The sequence below is a fragment of the Saimiri boliviensis genome, chromosome 10 (genome assembly GCF_048565385.1).
Source record: "Saimiri boliviensis isolate mSaiBol1 chromosome 10, mSaiBol1.pri, whole genome shotgun sequence".
In the NCBI taxonomy this organism is placed as follows: domain Eukaryota; kingdom Metazoa; phylum Chordata; class Mammalia; order Primates; family Cebidae; genus Saimiri; species Saimiri boliviensis.
Genome location: NC_133458.1, coordinates 18,222,719 through 18,243,661, shown reverse-complemented (window position 1 = coordinate 18,243,661; position 20,943 = coordinate 18,222,719). Strand labels below are relative to the sequence as shown.

Below are 20,943 nucleotides of genomic sequence, written 5' to 3'. Positions count from 1 at the left end.
GCCACCGAGACAGCAGCGCACCTTCCCCCATCCCTTACCCTCATCCCCCCGTCCAAAAGGGCCCGGTCTTCGCCCAACCCCCTTCCGTCAGCCCGCTACGCCGCCGCCATGTCGGCGCAGGCCCAGATGCGCGCGATGCTGGACCAGTTGATGGGCACCTCCCGGGACGGTAAGCGTCTGCCAGGGCCCTGGGGGTGGGGGAGGGGACGGGGACGGCGAAGGGAAGGGGTTTCGAGGGCGCACCTGGGCGCGCGCGTGTGGCTGAGTAAGGGGCTCCCAGATTGGTAACACGAGGTCCCCGGCCCCCGTCCCATCCAATCAGGGCTTGGCAGGCGGGCTTGGGGGGCGGTGACCGTGCGGATTGGCGGGAACTGCTGCCAATGGGGTGAGGCGGGGCCTGGAGGCAGAAAGGAGAGTTTGTGCTTTTAATGTTGACTTGGCTGGGACGGGAGAGCCCGCGTCTCTCTTGCGTAGTTGGGGGGCCCGTTTTGTCGCTGGTTAGATGCCTGCGGACAGCTAAGGCCTCCACCCCGGATCTGATTCCTTAACCCAGAGCTTTGGGATCATCCCTCGCCGCCGTACTCCAGATACCTAGAGAGAAGCTCCCCCCTCCTCTTCCTGGGTCAGGAGGAAACCTTTATTACTAACCCAGTCCCAGAGATGCACCATCGAGCCCCACAGAAACAACCATTTTTATGGAAAATCTGACCCAAACCATGGTTTCTTGAAGGGGGTGTGTTTGGCCCCATTTTGTGAAAAGGAACATGTTAATGGCCTGTTTTTCCGAGAGACCTCCATTTTGTTAGACAATTTAATAGAGGCTTTGTTCAGTGAATATTGACATATCTTGCATGTGCCCTACATAGAACGATTTTGAAAATTTGGTGCCCAGTGAACTACAATTTAGGGGAACAAAGATCCTTTCAGGCGCTTAGGTTAGAATCTGTATAGAGAGCCTTTAAGTGCTGGATTATTCTGTCATAAAGAGAATTTCTAAATAAAAGGATGAAATGCTGTTGCTTTTTTTCGTGATGATAATTAGTAATGTACCCTCAAATTGAACTTTATTCCAATATGTAGGAAAGGTCTAGTTCATTACTTTCTTAACACAGCAAAATCCTTGGTAGTTTTTATGTTGCTTGTTTAGGCATAGTTTCTTAGCCACTTAGGAATGCTTTTGTTCTTGACAAGTTATTTAAGTGTGTTGATTTAAGAGAAAAGGCACATCTTAAATTTAGTTTTTAAGTTACTCTTTTAATTTACGTGAGTGCTTTACAGCAAAATATGAGTAGATTTTAAAAACCTTATTGCATTCAAATCTTTCAGCAGTGCATAGAGTGGCTTTTCAGTGTTCGCATTTTTAGTTTTAATAAAAACCCATATTGGGAACTTTTCTTTGTAGAACATATGGACAAATAGGTGTAGATGGCAAACCTACTTGTGGTTGTGTAGAGAGGACGGAAAGATTGGGAAGGAAATGAGTTTTGTGTGGAAAGTTAACATTAACTTAAAATGCCATTGGAGAAACTTTTAACTGTTATCATTTCTCACGTTTAAATAAGAATGGTTACTTTATCACTGCAGCATATCTTCACGTTGCTCCTTTTCCAATATGAGAGAGTATTGGGAACGGGCTTCATTGAATCCTAGCTAATAAAACAACTAATCTGTGTAATAAAATTAAAGAAATTATTCAAGACTTGCTTTACATGATCCTTTTAGTCCTTGACGGACACCATTTTTGGTATCTTCTTCATGAATTGGATTTCCTAGTTTTACTGGGAGGGTAGTTGGGTCAAGGTAAACCATCTCCCGATAAGTTTCTGGATTAGGCAGCCTGTCTAGTATTGCAAAGCTAAACTTAAATATATTTCTGTGTGTGTAGTCAGCAGAAACTTAGATTTCTTAAAATCCACTTCGTGTATTTTTTTAATGTGTTTGTCACTGGATTTTTTTTTTTTCCTTCAGAGTTAGAGGATTTATTATGATTGAACTCATTTAGGAGTCCACAGTATTTAGCTGAAATGACTGGATTTTCACTACTGTATTGGGTCAGAAGTAAAAAATATATTACTTTCAAGGAAAAATAATTGAATGGGTTTTTTCTAGATATCAAAATTAATTCTTTTATATATGCAAAATAAGAATCAGAACTTTTTTTTTTCCTTACCAGACATTTAATGAGTTTATATATATTATTTTATGATTCAGGACTTTTAATAATTAGGATTGTTCTTTTTTGCATACAGTCAACTTCAAGTTATCCAGGGATAGGGGAACATGGAAACGTCCCCTGAATAACGCCATGTAATTTGAAACCATTTAATGGGAAGCCTTGTATTGGACACACAAACAGCTTATGGGAACGCTGTTGGGTGTCTTTGGCACTAAGGTGGAAATGGGGATCCAGGAGGTGGGAGAGAGATGGAAAAGGTAGGTAGGAGGGTATTTAAGGCAACTTTGTCCTTTTTTTTTTTTTTTTTTTTTTTTTTCTTTTTTTTTAATTCAGAGACTATAAAGCAACCACTCTCTTTTTAGGTAGTGGGGTTCAATGTGGCAGTGATCCCCCCAACCCTTAGTGTCCTGTCTGTGAAGGAATCTGAAGTGGCACAGAGTCCTGGGCTTTGGAAAAACGTTACCTCCCCACTCCTTTAAGGTTTCTTTCCCCTCCCTTTCCCAACAGAGTTTTTAATTAGTTCCTTTTAAAATTCATTGGAGATTTAAGTCTGTTAGTTAAATATGCCTTATCTTGAATTACGAAAAGCAGTTAATCATTTAGATTACCTAAACTTTACTGGAATCCTCAGGAGTAGGAATTTTATTAGCAGGGCAATGGAGAGGTAATTTTGGATCACTGGGCACTTGAAGAAAGGACAGTCCTGGGTGAGTGGTGGAAGTTGGGGGCTTTAGACAATCTGAGGGCAGCATGATGGTGCCGGGAGGCTGGGCAAGGGGACTGCCAGGAGGTGGGAGAGGAATGCATAAGGGAGGTGGGAGGGCCAAAGACAAACTTTGCCTTCTTTGCAATTTTGCCTAGGGCCCTGGTGGTGGCAACCGCCTGTGTGCCACTGAAAATCGTGCCGATGCCTGGCATACTGCATAAATGGAAGCAGGGTACCGCGTGAGTTGAAACATTGGTCACACTATATAAAGTTTGTATATGTGAATCAGTGTAACTCATACCCATATAACTGGGGGTCTGACTGTATTTGGATTTTTCTGATAAGGCATCATGGGCTAAGGAAAAGAGCACTGGGCTGAGACTCAGGAGACCTGGTTTCTAGCCCCAGCTGTACCTCTAATTGTAACCTTGGGTAAGTCACTTAACCTTTTTTGCCTCAAGTTAAATCTGTAATTTGTTATATGGGAAAGCAAATAATTTTTTATGTTATACTCAGAAATGTTGAAAAATAAATATATTTTAAGTTTTTTTAGAAAAAGGAAGCTGTAAGTAGATAGTAATTACTAATATTTTACCTCATTTATAATTCATTACATTTTATAAATATCTTTGTTTTAGTTGTTAGTATTAATAGAGGAGAGAGGGATAATTTGTTTTCCCTGAACATATTCATTCTATTTGATAGCAGGGAGGAGCTCCACAGGAGAATCCAAGAAACAGTTTGAGAATTGTCTATGTGACAGTTGGAAAAACACAGTGTCCTCCTACAAACTATGGTCATTTTTTCTCAGTTGGATTAATTGCAAGGATATCCCTTAGCTAAAGCCCCTTTGCCAGCAAATACAGTTTGGTTATGAGTCTCTGGTGTTGATCCCAAGAAAGCCTGGGAAGATGCATGCGATAAGAATTAAATAAAATTGAGGGTGTGGATTTAGATTACATCGTTTTTTTTTTTGAGACAGGGTTTCACTCTCGCCCAGGCTGGAGTGCCATGGCGTGATCTTAGCTCACTGCCGCAACCTCCACCTCCTGGTTCAAGTGATTCTCCTGCCTCAGCCTCTCAAGTAGCTGGGATTACAGGCACCCACCAGCATGCCTGGCTAATTTTGTATATTTAGTAGAAACGAGGTTTCTCCATGTTGGCCGGGCTGGTCTCAAACTCCTGACCTCAGGTGATCCACCTGCCTGTCCTCCAGAGTGCTGGGATTACAGGTGAGAGTCACCATGCCCAGCCTCGGTTACATTTTAAGCTTGGAAATTAGGTAAATTACAGAAGGTAGTTCTGAGGGTCTGTATCTTTTAATTGCTTATACCTTTAAATGGGAGCAGTGACCGTCTTTGAAAGATTAAAATAGGCCAGGAATGGCAGCCTGCCCTCCAAAACAAGTAGACTGGGAATGTTACAATAGAATTTTATAGCATCATTAGTTGTGCCTTATGGTTAGGGAATGTTTTGGGCAAGTTAAAACTTTCAGTAATTTTTAACTATTTTAATGTTTCTAAATTGTAGGATATACTTCCTCAATATATTAATTATACTATTTTTGTTGATCAGTTATGTTGTACAGTAGTATAGTTTGTGGGATACAAAACTGAAAGGAGACTCATCCTTGGAGATATCCAGGGAAATACAGTTAAGAAAGCCATTTATCTGTTGCTAATATAAGATTAGTAATACGTATACCATATAATCTGTAGGATAGTATGACATTTCTGCCTTTATGCAAAATTATTGAATCAAAGTTTGAAGTAGTGCTTTCTTTAATGGATTTTATTCATAAAATCATCTTTACTGTAATCTGTGTTCCTTGACTTTTCATCAACATTGAAAACATTTTCTCTTAATTTTTCTCATTAACATAATGAACCATATTCATTTTTTGGTCAGTTGTAAGCCATTATTTTATTCCACTTGGATTGTTCATTTTAAGTGAAGGAGGCGGAGCCTTTATTTTATAAGCAGACATTTTTGAAATAGGATATTTCTTAGTCTAGAACTTGTATATTCTTTAACATTATAAGGAGTTATGGCAAGTATAGGGTTAAACAGTAGTTTCTGAGTTTCAGTTAACTATTTAACTTTATCAGAGTTTCAGGCATATCCAAAACACTGAAAGCTTATTATCACCTGCATAGTGAATCAGTTAGAAAAGTTGTCTTCATTTTACATTTTGAATTATGAATAATATTTCTATCTACACAGCAGCCCAGAATACAATAAAACTATCACTTCATATAACATTACATCGTTCCTGGATTCTCTACAGTTGTTTAGTTCTCCTCAAGTAAGCATATGCTTCTGAGACATTCTTTTACTTCAGGTAAAAATGAACTGAAAACAGAAAAATAATTTTGTCTGTTTCTGCATCAGTTCTATAAGGAGCAAGTAAATTTCTTTGTTTTCATTTAGGTAGGATGTTGTCATAGGATAGATGGTAGTGTTCTACATGTTAAAGATGGGTAGTAGGAATTCCGTGAACATTAGGTATCATGGATCAAGGTCGGGTTTAGTGAGTCAGATACTCTTCAGTAACAGGTGGCTCATGAAAGCATTAAAGCTTAAAGTTGCTTTGAGTTCAGCAAGCAGGGGGATTGAGAAGACAAGTAGGTGGGTTAAAACTAAAGGTCAGTAAGTGGGCAAGACTAGTTAAATGAGGCAGATACTCCCTAAGTTTGGAATTCCAGAAAGGTGCTTGAAAAGGACTGAACCCTTCAAGCCTACTGTTGTTAGTGTGTAGAGTTCTTGAGGAAACAAGCATTTTGAGATAACTTAATCACTCTGCTAAGAAACTAAGAAGATGAAGGAAGCTGGAACGTCTTGCTGGAAAAGGAATGAGGGAATGAAAGGGTAAGTTTCTGACTAGAATCTTGTGATTTCAGAACTTGCAGGAAAGCTATTCTGTTTCCTTTTGGGTTAGATTCTCAGGCACTAGCAGCTGCTAGAATAGACATTGGAAGGCAGAGCCAAAATAGATTAGTATGCAATTTTGTAAAATTACTGAGGATATAGAGAAAAGTAATTTGTGAAATTGCTGAAATCATCTGCAGCTCCATGTTTTTGTTTGAACTGAATAACTTAGGACTTAAAGAAGTCAAAGTCATCAGAAAGTAACATGTAGTCCATTCAGCTGAATAAATGTCATATTTTGGTATTAGCATAGAAAAGAATCTTTAAAACTTCTTTCCAAAAAGCACTCAGTATTGACCCATATGTTCCAATATAGTTGTGAACCATGTACAACTGATGTTTGACTTGACTCAACATGAAAAGAATTTAACCAGCTGTCCTTGCTGAATCTTGTCTCCTGAATATGGTAAATGTTTTGTTTTTAATCTTCTTAATACCTTAGATTTCTACAGACCCCACTTTTCTCTTCTAGTGTTAACTGATACTTACTGGATAGTATCTGTAGTATACCTGGCTGTTCTGTTCTGTGTTCTGCCCTGCTGCTAGTTTACATGGTAGACTCTTCTCAGTTAAGTGAAGGGTATGTTTTAGATCAGGGACCGGCACTATGGCCTCCTGCTTTTTTTTTTTTTTTTTTTTTTTTTTTTTTTTTTGAGACAGAGTTTCGCTGTTGTTACCCAGGCTGGAGTGCAATGGCACGATCTCGGCTCACCGCAACCTCCGCCTCCTGGGTTCAGGCAATTCTCCAGCCTCAGCCTCCTGAGTAGCTGGGATTACAGGCATGCACCACCATGCCCAGCTAATTTTTTTGTATTTTTAGTAGAGACGGGGTTTCACCATGTTGACCAGGATGGTCTCGATCTCTCGACCTCGTGATCCACCCGCCTTGGCCTCCCAAAGTGCTGGGATTACAGGCTTGAGCCACCGTGCCCGGCCGGCCTCCTGCTTTTTGTAAGTAAAGTTTTATTGGAACACAACCATGCCGATTCATATACATATTGCCTGTGGCTGCTTTGGCTTAAAACAAGAGTTGAATAGTTGCTGCAGAGTCATATGGCCTGCAAACATAAAGCATTTACCATCTGGTTCTTTAACAAAAAGCTTGTTGATCACTGTTGTGGTGTAGTGATTCTCAAACGCATGGTCCTTGGGCCACCAATTCAGCATCTAACAATGCATCATCATGCATTGTTAGAAATGCACATTCTTGGACCCACCTACTGAGTCAGAAATTCTGGGTAATCTGTGTTTTAAGAAGCCTTCCAGGTGATTCTGATACACATTAAAAGTTTGAGATACCCTCTTTTACATAAATGTTTCCCAAATATTTGCCACACTTACTGACTTTATTATTATTATTATTTTTGAGACCGAGTCTCTGTCACCCAGGCTGGAGTGCAGTGGCATGATATTGGCTCACTGCAACCTTTGCCTCCTGAATTCAAGTAATTCTCGTACCTTAGCCTTCCGAGTAGCTGAGATTACAAGCGTGCACCGTCACTCCCTGCTAATTTTTATATTTTTAGTAGAGTTGAGGTTTTGCCACGTTGGCGGGGCTGGTCTCAAACTCCTGACATCAAGTGATCTGCCTGGCTTGGCCTCCCAAAATGCTGGGATTACAAGCACTAGCCACCATGCCCAGCCTTGCCTTTGTTATTTTTTACTGTTTTCTATTTATTTAATACTTTGCTTTATGTCAACTCACTTTCTAAAAATTTTAAAATGAAAATTTAAAATCTTTTAAATTTTAAAATGAAAGTTTATACCACCATAAAAATAAATACAATGAAAACAAAATGGTGTATTACAAAGATATAACTAGACTCTCTTGTCACTTAGGGTTCCCTGTGCTAAAAATTAGAAGTTGTTAAATTTATTAAATAAGTACTGTTGCAAAATGGGAACTTTTTTTCTTAATCGTGATTAATAACTTTCTTACTGAGTGGTATTTAAAATGTCATGTTGGCGAAATCATATAACCCTTAAAGTCGTCTTTTTGTGCAAATCTCATACTTTGGAAAGTACTGTTCCAGGGAGTATTCATGTTAAAGGAAAGCTGATTGAACTATATATACCCAAGCCAGTAAGCAGAACTGACAGGACAAAAATACAAGCCTGCGAGACAGAGAGATCTAGGAGATCCCTAGAGAGGTCCATCTAGATCTCCGGGGTGAAATTACCTCATTTAGCTCAATTTCTCACCTCTCCTAAATTTAGTGCTTTGGTCCATGGAGGTAGATGATTCTGCAGGATTTCACCTATTGGTTCCATAATGGGAATGTGAAAGATTCCTGGCTGTGGGAAAAACTGCTTATCAAAGAGAAGCCTGATAGAAATGCTAGGGGAAGTGGCTGTGGGACTGCATTATAGACGGGAGCAGAGCAGCAGAGCATGTTTCTAGGACTAAGCAGTGATTCACCTGAGTCTGGATACCATGTATGAATATTTTGAAAAATTCCTGTTACAATTTAATTTACTCCATTGTGTTAAAGGGAATACTTCTCTGCACGTGGTGTTCTGTATATTTATTGGTTGATGTGCTTTAGGGTCTAGTAATTATTTATAGCAATAGAATCTTACTTTCCATTGTATCCCCAGGTTTCTGAGTCGCTTTAGTTATTTCTCTATTTCCTTATCTTAGAGATTATGGACATAATTTGCTTCTGTCATCTTTTCACTAAAAATCTAATGGGAATGAAGAATTACATGTGAATGTTTAAGTAATAAGTTCTGTGATACTGATGATAGGTGTCTGCATTTGACAAAAGTGTTTTTAATAAAAAGTATAAAGAACAGTCAAGCACCTATATGATGGAACAAATGTTATTTTGTATATTTCTGTCAAATTTTAAAAAGTGTGTAAAGCCTCACAAATAAAGTCTTTTATGGTCCCCTTCATGGTCTCAGTCCTTTCCCCAGAGGAAACGCTTTTTGTGAATTTGTTGTATATTCACTGTGACACAGTATTCCTGCTGTGTTGCTTAAATAGTTTTAAGGCTCACGTCTCCTTCATGGTAATCTTGTTTTCATTTTAACTTCTTCCTTTATCATTGGGTTGTCTGTCAGCTCTGTCCTTTGATATTCTCATTTCTTTTCCCTTTTTTATTTCTTTCTTTGTTTTGGATTTGGGGAGGCTCTAGTTAGCTTCTGTAGCTATCACCAGCTGATGAGAATTTGTCTTTTTTAATAGATAAATCAGCCAATCACTTTTTCTTTGATTCTTTTCAGCTATTGATTGGTAGCCAAAGATAGCTTTGATTACTTCTAGTTTTGTATATAGAAAGTTCTGGATGATAGAAGGCACCAGCTATCCAAAATGCAAGTGTTACTGTATCAGAATTGCAGCTCTGCAAGTAAGTATCAAAATATAAAATTTAGCAGGCTGCAACTTTTTATGCCATGTATCTTAAATTCTATGTAACCCACTCTAGGACTTAATTTTAAAGTAACTATTCAAGCTTTTCTAATGTCTCTTAATTTAGGACGAGAAATATGCTGATTTCCTAAAGCAGGTATGCCCCAAAACAGATGGCATTGATCACTGCCAGCTGCTAAGACCCTTTGCTTATATTAATGAGAGAGGATAGTCAGGGCATGGAATAGAGCCCTTGGAATGCAGATTCTTTAGTATTCCTTTTCTGATATTTTCATCATCACCATTCTGATTTGCTTCAAAGATCCTACAAGGCTTTTTTTCCTACCATCAAGGCTGTTTCCCAGTCTCATTCTTTATAATCATGTGATACGGATTTTCGCAGACGAGTGGGCTAGATTTTTAACATTTAAAAAACATTAACCTTTGATTAATAATGGAATTCTGGAAATTTCTTCTACAATGGGCATTGTATTTTAAAAATGTTTGGCTTGTCATGGGAGTTATTGTGGGGGGTGATACAAGTGCCTATTTCTGATTATAAACTTACAGGACCATATGAACCAGAAGATTAAGAAGAATGATTTATGGCCAGGCGCGGTGGCTCACGCCTGTAATCCCAGCACTTTGGGAGGCTGAGGCAGGTGGATCTCCTGAGGTCAGGAGTTCAAGACCAGCCTGGCCAACATGGTGAAACCCTGCCTCTTTAAAAAAAAAAAAAAAAAAAAAAGAAGAACTTTTCTGAGCTGTATAGCACTCTTGTGTTTGCATTTTCTGGAGGAAAGGAAAGCTGCTTTGTTTTATTGGAAATGACTTGATGTCACATTTGGAAGGCAGACTGTCCTAATTGTTTTTTCCTGTCTTTGGCATAGTACTCTTTCTTTCCTTTCCTTATGTAATAAACACATGCCTGAAAAGTTTAGCATATCAAGACATATAAAATGTTTTCATAGCATCTGTATAATTATGTTAAGACATGGGTGATGAGTCCTTTTGTAAAATGAACCCTATACTTTGAACAGTTTAAATATACAGTGGGTTAAACTGAGTGTATATATTAACAAGATCATATGGAGTAAGGGAGTATTGGTTTTTTTTTAAAGGTTAACTATGAAAGGATTTGTATAGGTGGGCTTTAAGCTGAATTCTAGAGGAACAACAAAGGTAGGTGGGAGAAGTAGGTAAGAGCGGGTTAAAAGTTAGAGGAAGATGTAAAAATGATCGAATTAGTATAATAGTTACTGTGCAGCAGTAGTAATAATCACTTTTACTTTGGTTCCACATGAAGACACAAGGTGTTTCTTTTCTTTCTTTTTTTTTTTCTTTTGAGACAGAGTCTGGCTCTGTGGGCCAGGCTGGAGTGCAGTGGCACCATCTTGGCTCACTGCAACCTCCAACTCTCAGGTTCAGATGATTCTCCTACCTCAGCCTCCCGAGTAGCTTGGATTACAGATATGTGCCACCATGTCCAGCTAATTTTTGGATTTTTAGTAGAGACAGGGTTTTACCATGTTGGCCAGGCTGGTCTTGAACTCCTGACCTCAAATGATTCGCCTGCCTCGGCCTCTTAAAGTGCTGGGATTATGGGCATGAGCCACCACACCCTGCGACACAAGGTTTTACTTGTACACTGCTTTAGATCTCTTCTGCCTTGGGCTAGATTAGAAATTGGTCATAGATCTTTATACAGTTCCCACTTTATTATGTGAACTCGCAGCTTATTTTGGAAGAAATGGAGAGAGGAACGTTGCTCTCCATTTGGGGATTTAAGGGATCAGGGAGATAAGCTTTAAACTTTTGGTTCTATACCTCTCTACCTGTAGCTTTCCTTTCACTGAAGGGTTATGGATCTTCTGTCAGAGAGAAGGGAACTGTCCTATCTCCAGCCCACTGTGACATGTGACCCTCAACTAGTGTACTTGTGAGAAGGGCTTTGGTTGCCACACTAGGAAATGTGGGAGGGCTTCCCTTGTGCTGGCCCCATTTGTAGACATGGGGGTGCCTCCATTGCTTTGTATGCTGTTGACATTTTCTCCTCCCTCTTTGTTTTCCCTAAGCTAAGCTCTAAGCTAATTCTGTACAAAAAAAATACTGATTGTTTTTGTCAATTGCTTGCCATTAATGCCTGATAATGTACAGTAAAATAGGATTCTGCATACCATTAAATATGTCAAATATTACAAACTTTAAGGTTCTTTTGAAATTACAATACTAAACTCAGTTCACTTTTGCTTAGCCTTCACAGTTGTTGATCACATAGCATGGTCATCCACTCACAGCTTAAAAAAATACAGGGAGCATCGGAGAGAATGGGTAAAGTAAAATTTTGATGTTTTTAAAATAGCACCTAAATCTATGAAAGTTGATTTGGTTTCTTGTTTGTATGGGAGGGAGAGGGTGGGTAGTACGGTGGGGGGAAGGGGTGGATATTGGGGAAGATAGCATGCACCATATGAAATCATGTCAGAGACCACCTAGGCTAAGGTTGTAAATGTTACTAATACAATTTAAATATTAAAGGAAGTTTCAGAAAAGACAGGACCGTAGAATGGCAGTGTTGGGAATTACAGTGGGCTTATTTTTTTCCTCCTGACTTATGGAAGGGGATTTTGAGAATAGCAGTATTTGAGTACAATTTGGAGAGGAGGCTTTCTTTTAAAGTGACTTGTCTGTATTCCCTGAGTGGAACTGGCTGCCTCAGTACCACCTTAGGCTCTGATACATTGGTGAAAGACCTGGAGAAGAATAATATGCATCCTCATTTTTACTGTATTCTTGTCACTCAGGTGTTCTCAAAGATTATAATTCATGAAACTCATGAAAGGGTTGAGCAAAAGAGGGAGATAAGAGAGTTATTTCTTAGTAGAAAATTTGGTAGAAACAGGAATTAACAGAAATTTGATGTTTCTATTAAAATGAAAAACACTTCACTTGCTAGAGTTCTAAATCAAGTTTCTAATTCTAAAAACTTGACTGTGTAGTTAGCATACAAGGCCTAGTTAAATATTGTAGAGGTTATAGGACAGAGATAGCCTCCATGTGTTTATAGGTAGGATTTTTCGTTGTTGTTGTTGACAAAAATAACTTCATCTAGTTCTCCAGTCCATTATTTTAATTTTTTTACTTTATACACTAAAAATTTGGTTTGAAAAAATGAAAAATGTAAGAAACCAAATATTACTCAAAAAGTGTTTTTCTGATCCCAACTTTGCAATTCTTCTACATGAAGCCATGGACTAGACTAGAAATTAGCCATAGGTCTTTATACAGTTTCACATTATTATGTGAACTCAGCAGCTTATATGCCAAAGCCAAATATGGTTTACTTACTGGTCTCCCAATCCTTTTTGCTTCTATAAGCTTTATCAAAGATATCACTCCAGTTTGTAGTGCTCTTTTTTCTACTTTCCTTTGATCTAAGTCCTATCTTTCCTTCAGATTTTGGCTATTTATTTCATGAAGCTTTTCCCAGTATCTCCAGTCTTGGTGGTAATTTTAGTCTATGCATTCCTGAAGTACTGCCTAATTGAAACACATTTGACACTTGGATCATGTTATCTTAAATTATAACTTATTACTCCATTAATATATCCTTGGCCAGATACAGTGCTCCTGCCTGTAATTTCAGTATGTTGGGAGGCTGAGGTGGGAGGATTATTTGAGGGCAGGAGTTGGAGGTCAGCCTGGGTAACATAGTTAGACCCTGTTTCACAAAAAATTTAAAAAAATTAATATGTCCTATTTCTTTAGCAAAATCATTGGCTCCTTGAGAGGAGAGAACTTGTCTTATATGCCTCTTTGTAATTCCATTGCCTGGCACAGCAGATGTGGTCACTAAGAGGTTTGATTCTGTGATTTGTATCCATTGTTAGTGTGACAAGGTACTTTTTTTTTCTTCATAATTTAGGTTTTTTTATATGACTTTATGCCCACAAAACCCAAAGATAAAATACATTAGATTGAAAATAATTTCTCGTATTATAAGCAAATTTGGTTTCTAAAATAGGCTACTTTTTATAAAATAGGCACTGTTTTACCTAATTCTTATGAAAAACATGGTTTGGGCCAGATATCTTGACAGAAACCAAAATTACCAACAGTTTTCTTTTAAAATTCATTGTTGGTTTAGCCAAATTGTGCTTCCATTGAATAAGCCCAAATAAATTTGTTAAATACTGCATGGTTATGCAGCCAGTTTGTTTTCAAATATCAACCTTAAACTCCCTTAAGCAGAACTTTAAAAATATCAATAAACAGATAGTTGCTATTCTCTCTCAGGATATTTCTGTGTCTCAAATTATTAAGTGTTTTATTATTTCATTGTTTTAAAGATAATGGCTGCTATTTGATAGCTGTGTTTGTTGTGTTTGCTACAGTTATCAAATATTTTTAAATTTTTAAAATTTTTATTTTATGTATATATATATACACATGTAAAAAGACGGGATTTCACCATGTTGGTCAGGCTGGTCTTGAACTCCTGACGTCAGGTGATCCACCCGCCTTGGCCTCCAAAGTGCTTGGATTACAGGCGTGAGCCACCACTCCCGGCCCAGTTATCAAGTATTTTTGGAGCACCCATTCATTTGTAGTGAGGAGTTATTTTAAAATGCTTTTTGGAATTTATAGAAACAGATGCTGTTTTAAAAAGCTTACCAGGGAAAATGTGTACAACTATTATGTATCAATAAAAATTTAAAAAAACACAAGAAGCTCACCAGGGTTACTTGCTGGTTTGCTGTATTTCTATTTGGAATTGTTCATATTTTAACTGATAGCTGTGTCTTCAGGGCACAATTAACAATATTTAAATGTAAGTTGTTAAGCAAAAATCAGTCTCTACTTGATGAAATGTTTGATTAGTAAAACTTCACCCTGATTGTATTAGAAGGCCTGAGCCATTAGTTTAACAAAGGACTGAAATGATTCCACTGTTGCATTACCAAAACATTTTAATACTTTTAGCAGGAAGACTACTAGATACATAAGGGTTTTTTTGTTTTGTTTTGTTTCAACTTAAAAATTTTATCATTTTAAAATTTCTTAATATAATTAGGGTACAGATTTGAAATGAAATTTTTTTCTTAGATGGTAGGAAGCAAAAAGCCTCTAATAGCATTGACATTCTGGTATGAACTTATCACGGTACCCTTCTAACATGAGCGTGAGGCCCTCACCAAAGTCTTGATAAAAAATAATAATTTCTTAAAACCCCACTTGGCTCAAAGACATTGTCCAGAGCTCCAGTTTTGGACTTTTACCTGTAGTCAGTCATATAGTTATCTGGGGTTATACTTGTTAAGTCAGTATTTTAAAAAATGAAACACCCCGATTTTGTTCACTTTTGTTTTTATATAAAAGAATCTTTACAGTCAAAATGTACTTCTAGATGCTGTATTGAAATTGCTGGCAGAGTTTATTCTATACAAAATGAACAATCTGGCCCCTTGTTTTATTTGTAAAGGTTCAATGTATCTATGCCTGCCTACCTCAATCTGCAAGGGAGTGTCAGAAAGGCCCCGCATTCGCCAAGCCGTGAGTTATCACTAACTTTTCAGATGTGTTAATGAATGTGGAACAACAGCAGTTGTGTTTAGAAGGAAAAACCACCAAAATAACTTTTATTATAGTAGCAGGCGTAAACCCTAAACCGAATATCCAAATTGTGTCAAAAATAACCTACTAGAGATGAGCTTCTAGAAAACCTATTGTTGAACTGCTCTGAAGCTATCATTTTAGCTATATTAAAATTTTATATACCCTGGTTGCAAATTAGAATGTCAAAAATATTTTTAACCAAGTTAAAACAATTTGAACAAAATCTTACCCCATCTAAAAACAATACTATTTAGTTGAGTTTAAGTTAAGCTCTTCAGTATATGACCATATAAAGGGGTAAAGTTTTAATCTTTTTATTATTCACATGTGAAAATACAGAAATTAAATGATTGAATCACATCCTACATGAAAGTTTTTGGAGTGCTCCAGGCATATCATGTGAAGTACAGAGGTATTTATATCTTTTTTTGGCACCAGTAGTTCTCGCTTCAGTAATTCACCAGTAGGTTTTCATTCACCAATGATGTATCAAGTTTAGGCTGAAATAAAACACCTACATTTCTTAGGGCTTATCATTCTATATAGAAAGAGGAAACATCCTTACGAGTTTTTCTTTTGTTTTTCCAAAGAGATTCTAAGCAAAAAAATTGTAACTAACATCTATATTTTGTTATTGGAGCTAGTTACCTTTCTTTTTCTTAGATTCTTTAACATTTTGAGTAGATAGCCATATTTGATAAGCAGGTTGGATGCTTCTGTTGCTTAGGAGGTAGGTGTATCGTGTTATGTGAAGACAGAATGAATTTAAATGTACCCAGTTTGGCAATGTAAAAAAGCGCAGACTACGTAAAAGTTGGAGGTATGGAACCTTTGGACGCATGAAAGTTAACGTTTCATTTAGGCAATGTGCCTTTGTTTGACTGGTGTGTAAGTCCTTCTTCCAGGTTTGTACGCTCTTAAACGCGTTACTCTACCCTCTCTAACTCCTCCCAGCAGCAAAAGGGAGACACTTCAGCTGGAACAAAATAGTGGAAGAAATGGCGTCTGGGGTTCAGTGGGGATTCGCAGTGTGTATGCAATGTTTGCAAGATTATTTTTTATGTTTTTCAATTACTGTAAATAAAAATATATCAATGCTTAGTGTCAAGAAGGGAACATTGTATACCAATATAAACTTTCTTAGTGGGTCTACAAGTTGCTTAACCTCTCGGGGCCTCAGTTTTCTCATCTGCAATATGAAGGAGTTGGACTCGATAATCTTTAAAGTCCATTCCTGCTCTAAAATCCTGTGCTTTTTCTGAAGTACTCTATTTAACAGAATGCATTGCTTTCTCACTTTGACTATTTGAATTATGTATGCAGTACACTTACTGCAACTGCATGTTGTCTAAAATAGTTTTTCTATAGGATGTATGTAAAAACTAATCCCTCTTGAGCTGATTGATAATGTGTGTATGTAGCCACACATAAAAAGCTAGTAATAGTAGGGCTCTCAGAAAATACTTTCCAGTTGTCTAACCTTGAGTGTTATTAACTCTTCTATATTACAGGAGATACTACTCGTCAACGAATCAAATTCAGTGATGACAGAGTATGCAAGAGTCACCTTCTCAACTGTTGTCCTCATGATGTCCTTTCTGGAACTGTATGTATTTACTAAATGTATTGTTTGATTACTGAATGCCGCAATAATGAGCTACTTGATAAAGTCTTAATTCTGTTTCAAAAGAATTGACTTGTGAGGAGGGATTTGCATCCTTTATTGTTCACGGTGATTATTCAAATCTTCAGTAATGGGTTTCCTCACAGAAGTGGTTGATATGTTTTATATTTTTTTCTATTCTTCAGAGCAAAAAATTTTTAAAAGCATGTTTTGTTTGGAATACAGAAGTAGTTATATAGCATTTGTACTGTTAGTTCAGAAATAAAATAACTTATTGTTAAAGTAGTTCTTTTACTACTAAACAGTAGACTTTTAACAGTTAAACAGTAGACTTTAGTACAATATACATTTTTGTTAAGATTTGTACACATTTATATTGTGGAATGAGTGGGGAAATGTGTAAGTAAATACTTACATAAGTATTATCCACACAGCTTAATTTGAGAGTATTGTCACTTAAAATGTTGCTCCTGCTAATACTATAAAGCTCAGGTTAGGCTCTATGTCTGCAGAGATGTTGATCTTAGAGTATCATTGTTTTACTTTGAATGACCACATGATTATGAACCTGTTGGAATATGGGACAAATAATTTGATTCTCTGACTTTTGGATTTGGTTGAAATGATTATAAGCAGCTTCTCTTCATAGCTGCATCTGATGCTGGAGGGGAGCTTTATTAGGGGCTAAGCCTCAAGCTGGCTTTAGTTCTCATTTGCCAGAAATGACTAAAATGAAGAAAGATTTCTGACTTGCCTTTTCAGAAGTAGTGAGTTTCTTAGTCAAAGATATCTAAATGAGTAGTGTCTTTGATAGGAAGCGACTTTGATAGAAGAGTTAAAATTAAGGATGTTCCCCAAAGAGGTATGTCTTAAGGCATATGCAACAGGAAACACCTTTGTCCTTCTAGTAGGAAAGACAGTTGAAACTTTTTTTTTTTCTTTTTTTTTTTTTTTGAGACGGAGTTTCGCTCTTGTTACCCAGGCTGGAGTGCAATGGCGCGATCTCGGCTCACCGCAACCTCCGCCTCCTGGGTTCAGGCAATTCTCCTGCCTCAGCCTCCTGAGTAGCTGGGATTATAGGCATGCACCACCATGCCCAGCTAATTTTTTGTATTTTTATTAGAGACGGGGTTTCACCATGTTGACCATGGTTGGTCTCGATCTCTCGACCTCGTGATCCACCCGCCTCGGCCTCCCAAAGTGCTGGGATTACAGGCTTGAGCCACCGCGCCCGGCCAGTTGAAACTTTTAATAGGAAAAAAGAGCGTAAGTTTGTTTATGTAATACTACAAGGCGAGAAATCCAGTTTCTGAGCCCTGGAATTAGGAAGGACTGTGACAGATAAACATAATAAACTCTAAACGTTTTTTGAGATGGAGTCTCGCTCTCTTGCCCAGGCTGAAGTGCAGTGGTGCAATCTCAGCTCAGTGCTACCTCTGCTTCCCGACTTCAAGCACTTCTCCTGCCTCAGCCTCTGGAATAGCTGGGATTACAGGCTCACACCACCACACCTGGCTAATTTTCATATTTTTAGTAGAGACGGGATTTTACCATGTTGGCCAGGCTGGTCTTGAACTCCTCACCCCTGGCGTTTTTGTTTGTTTGTTTGTTTGTTTGTTTTGAGGCAGGCTGTGAATATTGCCCACTGCAGCCTCCACCTCCCGGGTTCAAGAGTTTCTCCCTTCAGCCTTTTACGTAGCTGTAATTACAGGCACACACCACCATGCTCAGCTAATTTTTGTATTTTTTGTAGAGACGAGGTTTCACCGTATTACCCAGGCTGGACTCGAACTCCTGGCCTCAAGTAATCCTCCTGCCTCGGCCTCCAAAAGTACTGGGATTACAGGCATGAGTCACTGTGCCCTGCCATAATAAACTCCTTTATCTACTTTCTAACATTTTCATAATTATTTTCCACTATGCTATATATAATGCATCTGAAATCTATAAAATCTATGATTGTCTGTAGTATACTCTGATTTTCCATGTTTTTTTTTTTTTTTGTTTTGTTTTTGAGACGGAGTTTCACTCTTGTTACCCAGGCTGGAGTGCAATGGCGCGATCTCGGCTCACCGCAACCTCCGCCTCCTGGGTTCAGGCAATTCTCCTGTCTCAGCCTCCTAAGTCGCTGGGATTACAGGCACGCGCCACCACGCCCAGCTAGTTTTTTGTATTTTTAGTGGAGACGGGGTTTCACCATGTTGACCAGGATGGTCTTGATCTCTCGACCTCGTGATCCACCCGCCTCGGCCTCCCAAAGTGCTGGGATTACAGGCTTGAGCCACCGTGCCCGGCCCCATGTTTAATATTGTATAAAATTTAACTGTTAAGGTTATTTTATTTGAAAATTTTTAATTTTAAATTTTATTTAATGGCTAAATAACCACTTGAGATACATTTTGAGAACAACATTAATAAAACTACTTGAGGCCCGGAGTTTGAGACTAACCTGGTCAACATAGTGAAACTCCATCTCTACAAAAAAAAAAATTAGCCTGGCATGGTGGCATATTCCTGAAGTCCTAGCCACCTGGGAGGCTAAGACAGGAGGATTGCTTGAGCTCAGGAATTCAAGACTTCAAGTGAGCCGTACACACCACTGTACTTCACCCTTGACAACAGTGAGACCCCGCCTCAAAAAAAAAAAAAAAATTGGCAGTTACAATTCAGTGTCTCTCATTCTTCATTTAACAGCAGAAAAGAAATAGGCATCTTCAACATAAAGAGGTGTGAACTATTACACTCTTGTCACAAAAAGCATTTGTTCTATAGGGTTTGACTGCTAAGAAGCCATAGCTCTGTAATAAGCTATTTGTACATAGGGTGAACTGTTAAGTTTTTCGAGTCCTTAAGGACATCACTATATGCCACTGTTGGAGTCTCACAAAATCCTTTACCTAGTCCTCAAAACTCTGCCTAAATTCTGAAAGGTTCACAACTCAAGTAATCCTCCCATCTCAAGTAAAGCCTCCCAAAACACTAGGATTACAGGCATGAGCCACTGTGCCTGGCCTTAACTGTCGATTTTTATAATGCTTTTTCTTTATTGTGTACCCTAAAGATTTCATGACTAAAGGTTGCCCTTTAGTCTTCTGGACATTGTGCCTAAGATCTGTCATTTGTAGGAGAATATGATTTACCAATATTTTAGATTATTTAGAAAAAGAATACAGAAAAGCCATGAATGGTGGCATATGCTTATAGCCCCAGCAATTTTGGAGGCTGAGGTGGGAGGATTGCTTGAATTCAGGATTTCAGATTCAGCCTGGGCAAAAAAAAAAAAAAAAAGTATCCAGAAATGCATTTCCTGCCTGTGTTTTCCTTATAAAGAGATTGGAACATTATATCAAGCATTTAGAGACAGAGAGTGTAATTTGTTTTTTGTTTTTCTTTTATAATTAATGATACAGATGGGGTGTCACCATGTTGGCCAGGCTGGTCTCAAACTCCTGACCTCAGGTGATCCACCCATCTCAGCCTCCCAAAGTGCTGGGATTACAGGCATGAGCCATCGCGCCCAGCCGGAGAGTGTAATTTGTAAAAATTGTCTTCATGACTGACAGTTTGGAATTTTGTGGAACTGAGTTTCATGAAAATGCACTTAAAAGATTTTACCTTATTACTCTGGCATAACTATTTTTTTTTTTTGGAGACAGAGCCTTTGCTTTGTTGCCCAGGCTGGAGTTCAGTGGCACAATCTCTGCTCAGTGCAACCTCCGTCTCCTGAGTTCAAGCGATTCTCCTGTCTCAGCCTCCCGAGTAGCTGGGACTATAGGTATATGCCACCATGCCTGGGTAATTTTTGTAGTTTTAGTAGAGACGGGGTTTCACCATGTTGGCCCGCCTGGTCTTGAACTCCTGACCTTGTGATCCACCTGTCTCGGCCTCCCAAAGTGCTGGGATTACAGACGTGAGCCACCTCACCTGGCCTGGCATAACTAATTCTTCAGCTAATAAATTAATCAGGGCCTGGTGCAGTGGCTCACACATGTGATCTCAGCACTTTGGGAGACTGATCTGTTGAGAGGTTGGGAGTTTGAGACCAGCCTGGCCAACATGGTTAAATTCCGTCTCTACTAAAAATACAAAATAATTAGCTGGAAGCCTGTGATCCCAGTTGCTTAGGAGGCTGAGGCAGGAGAATCACTTGAACTTGGGAGGTAGAGAGTGCAGTGAGCTGAGATCATGCCACTGTACTCCAGCCTGGGCAAAACAGCTGAGACTCTGTTTCAACAACAACAACAGGCTGGGCGCAGTGGCTCATGCCTGCAATCCTAGCACTTTGGGAGGCTGAGGGGGGTGGATCACCCGAGGTCAGGAGTTCAAGACCAGCCTGGCCATCATGGTGAAACCCCATCTTAAAAAAAAAAAAAAGTATATTAAAACAGCAGCAGCACTGGGTGCGGTGGCTCACGCCTGTAATCCCAGCACTTTGGGAGGCCGAGGCGGGTGGATCACAAGGTTAAGAGATTGAGGCCATCCTGGTCAACATAGTGAAACCCCGTCTCTACTAAAAATACGAAAAATTAGCTGGGCGT

The 20,943-nt window shown here is 38.7% G+C and overlaps 1 protein-coding gene across 6 annotated transcripts in view; it reads left to right on the top strand.

Annotated features, from left to right (window-relative positions):
* Positions 1-20,943, top strand: part of LUC7L2 (LUC7 like 2, pre-mRNA splicing factor) — a 63,079-nt gene continuing 42,136 nt past the window's right edge. Inside the window, exons 1-3 of one of the 6 annotated variants that reach the window (XM_074379007.1) lie at positions 1-169; positions 14,648-14,718; positions 16,293-16,387. In XM_074379007.1, coding sequence (XP_074235108.1) covers positions 14,661-14,718; positions 16,293-16,387 — 153 coding nt within the window. In that variant the 5' untranslated portion in view covers positions 1-169; positions 14,648-14,660. The other 5 variants (XM_074379010.1, XM_039472612.2, XM_074379009.1 and 2 more) reach the window with 5 other exon arrangements.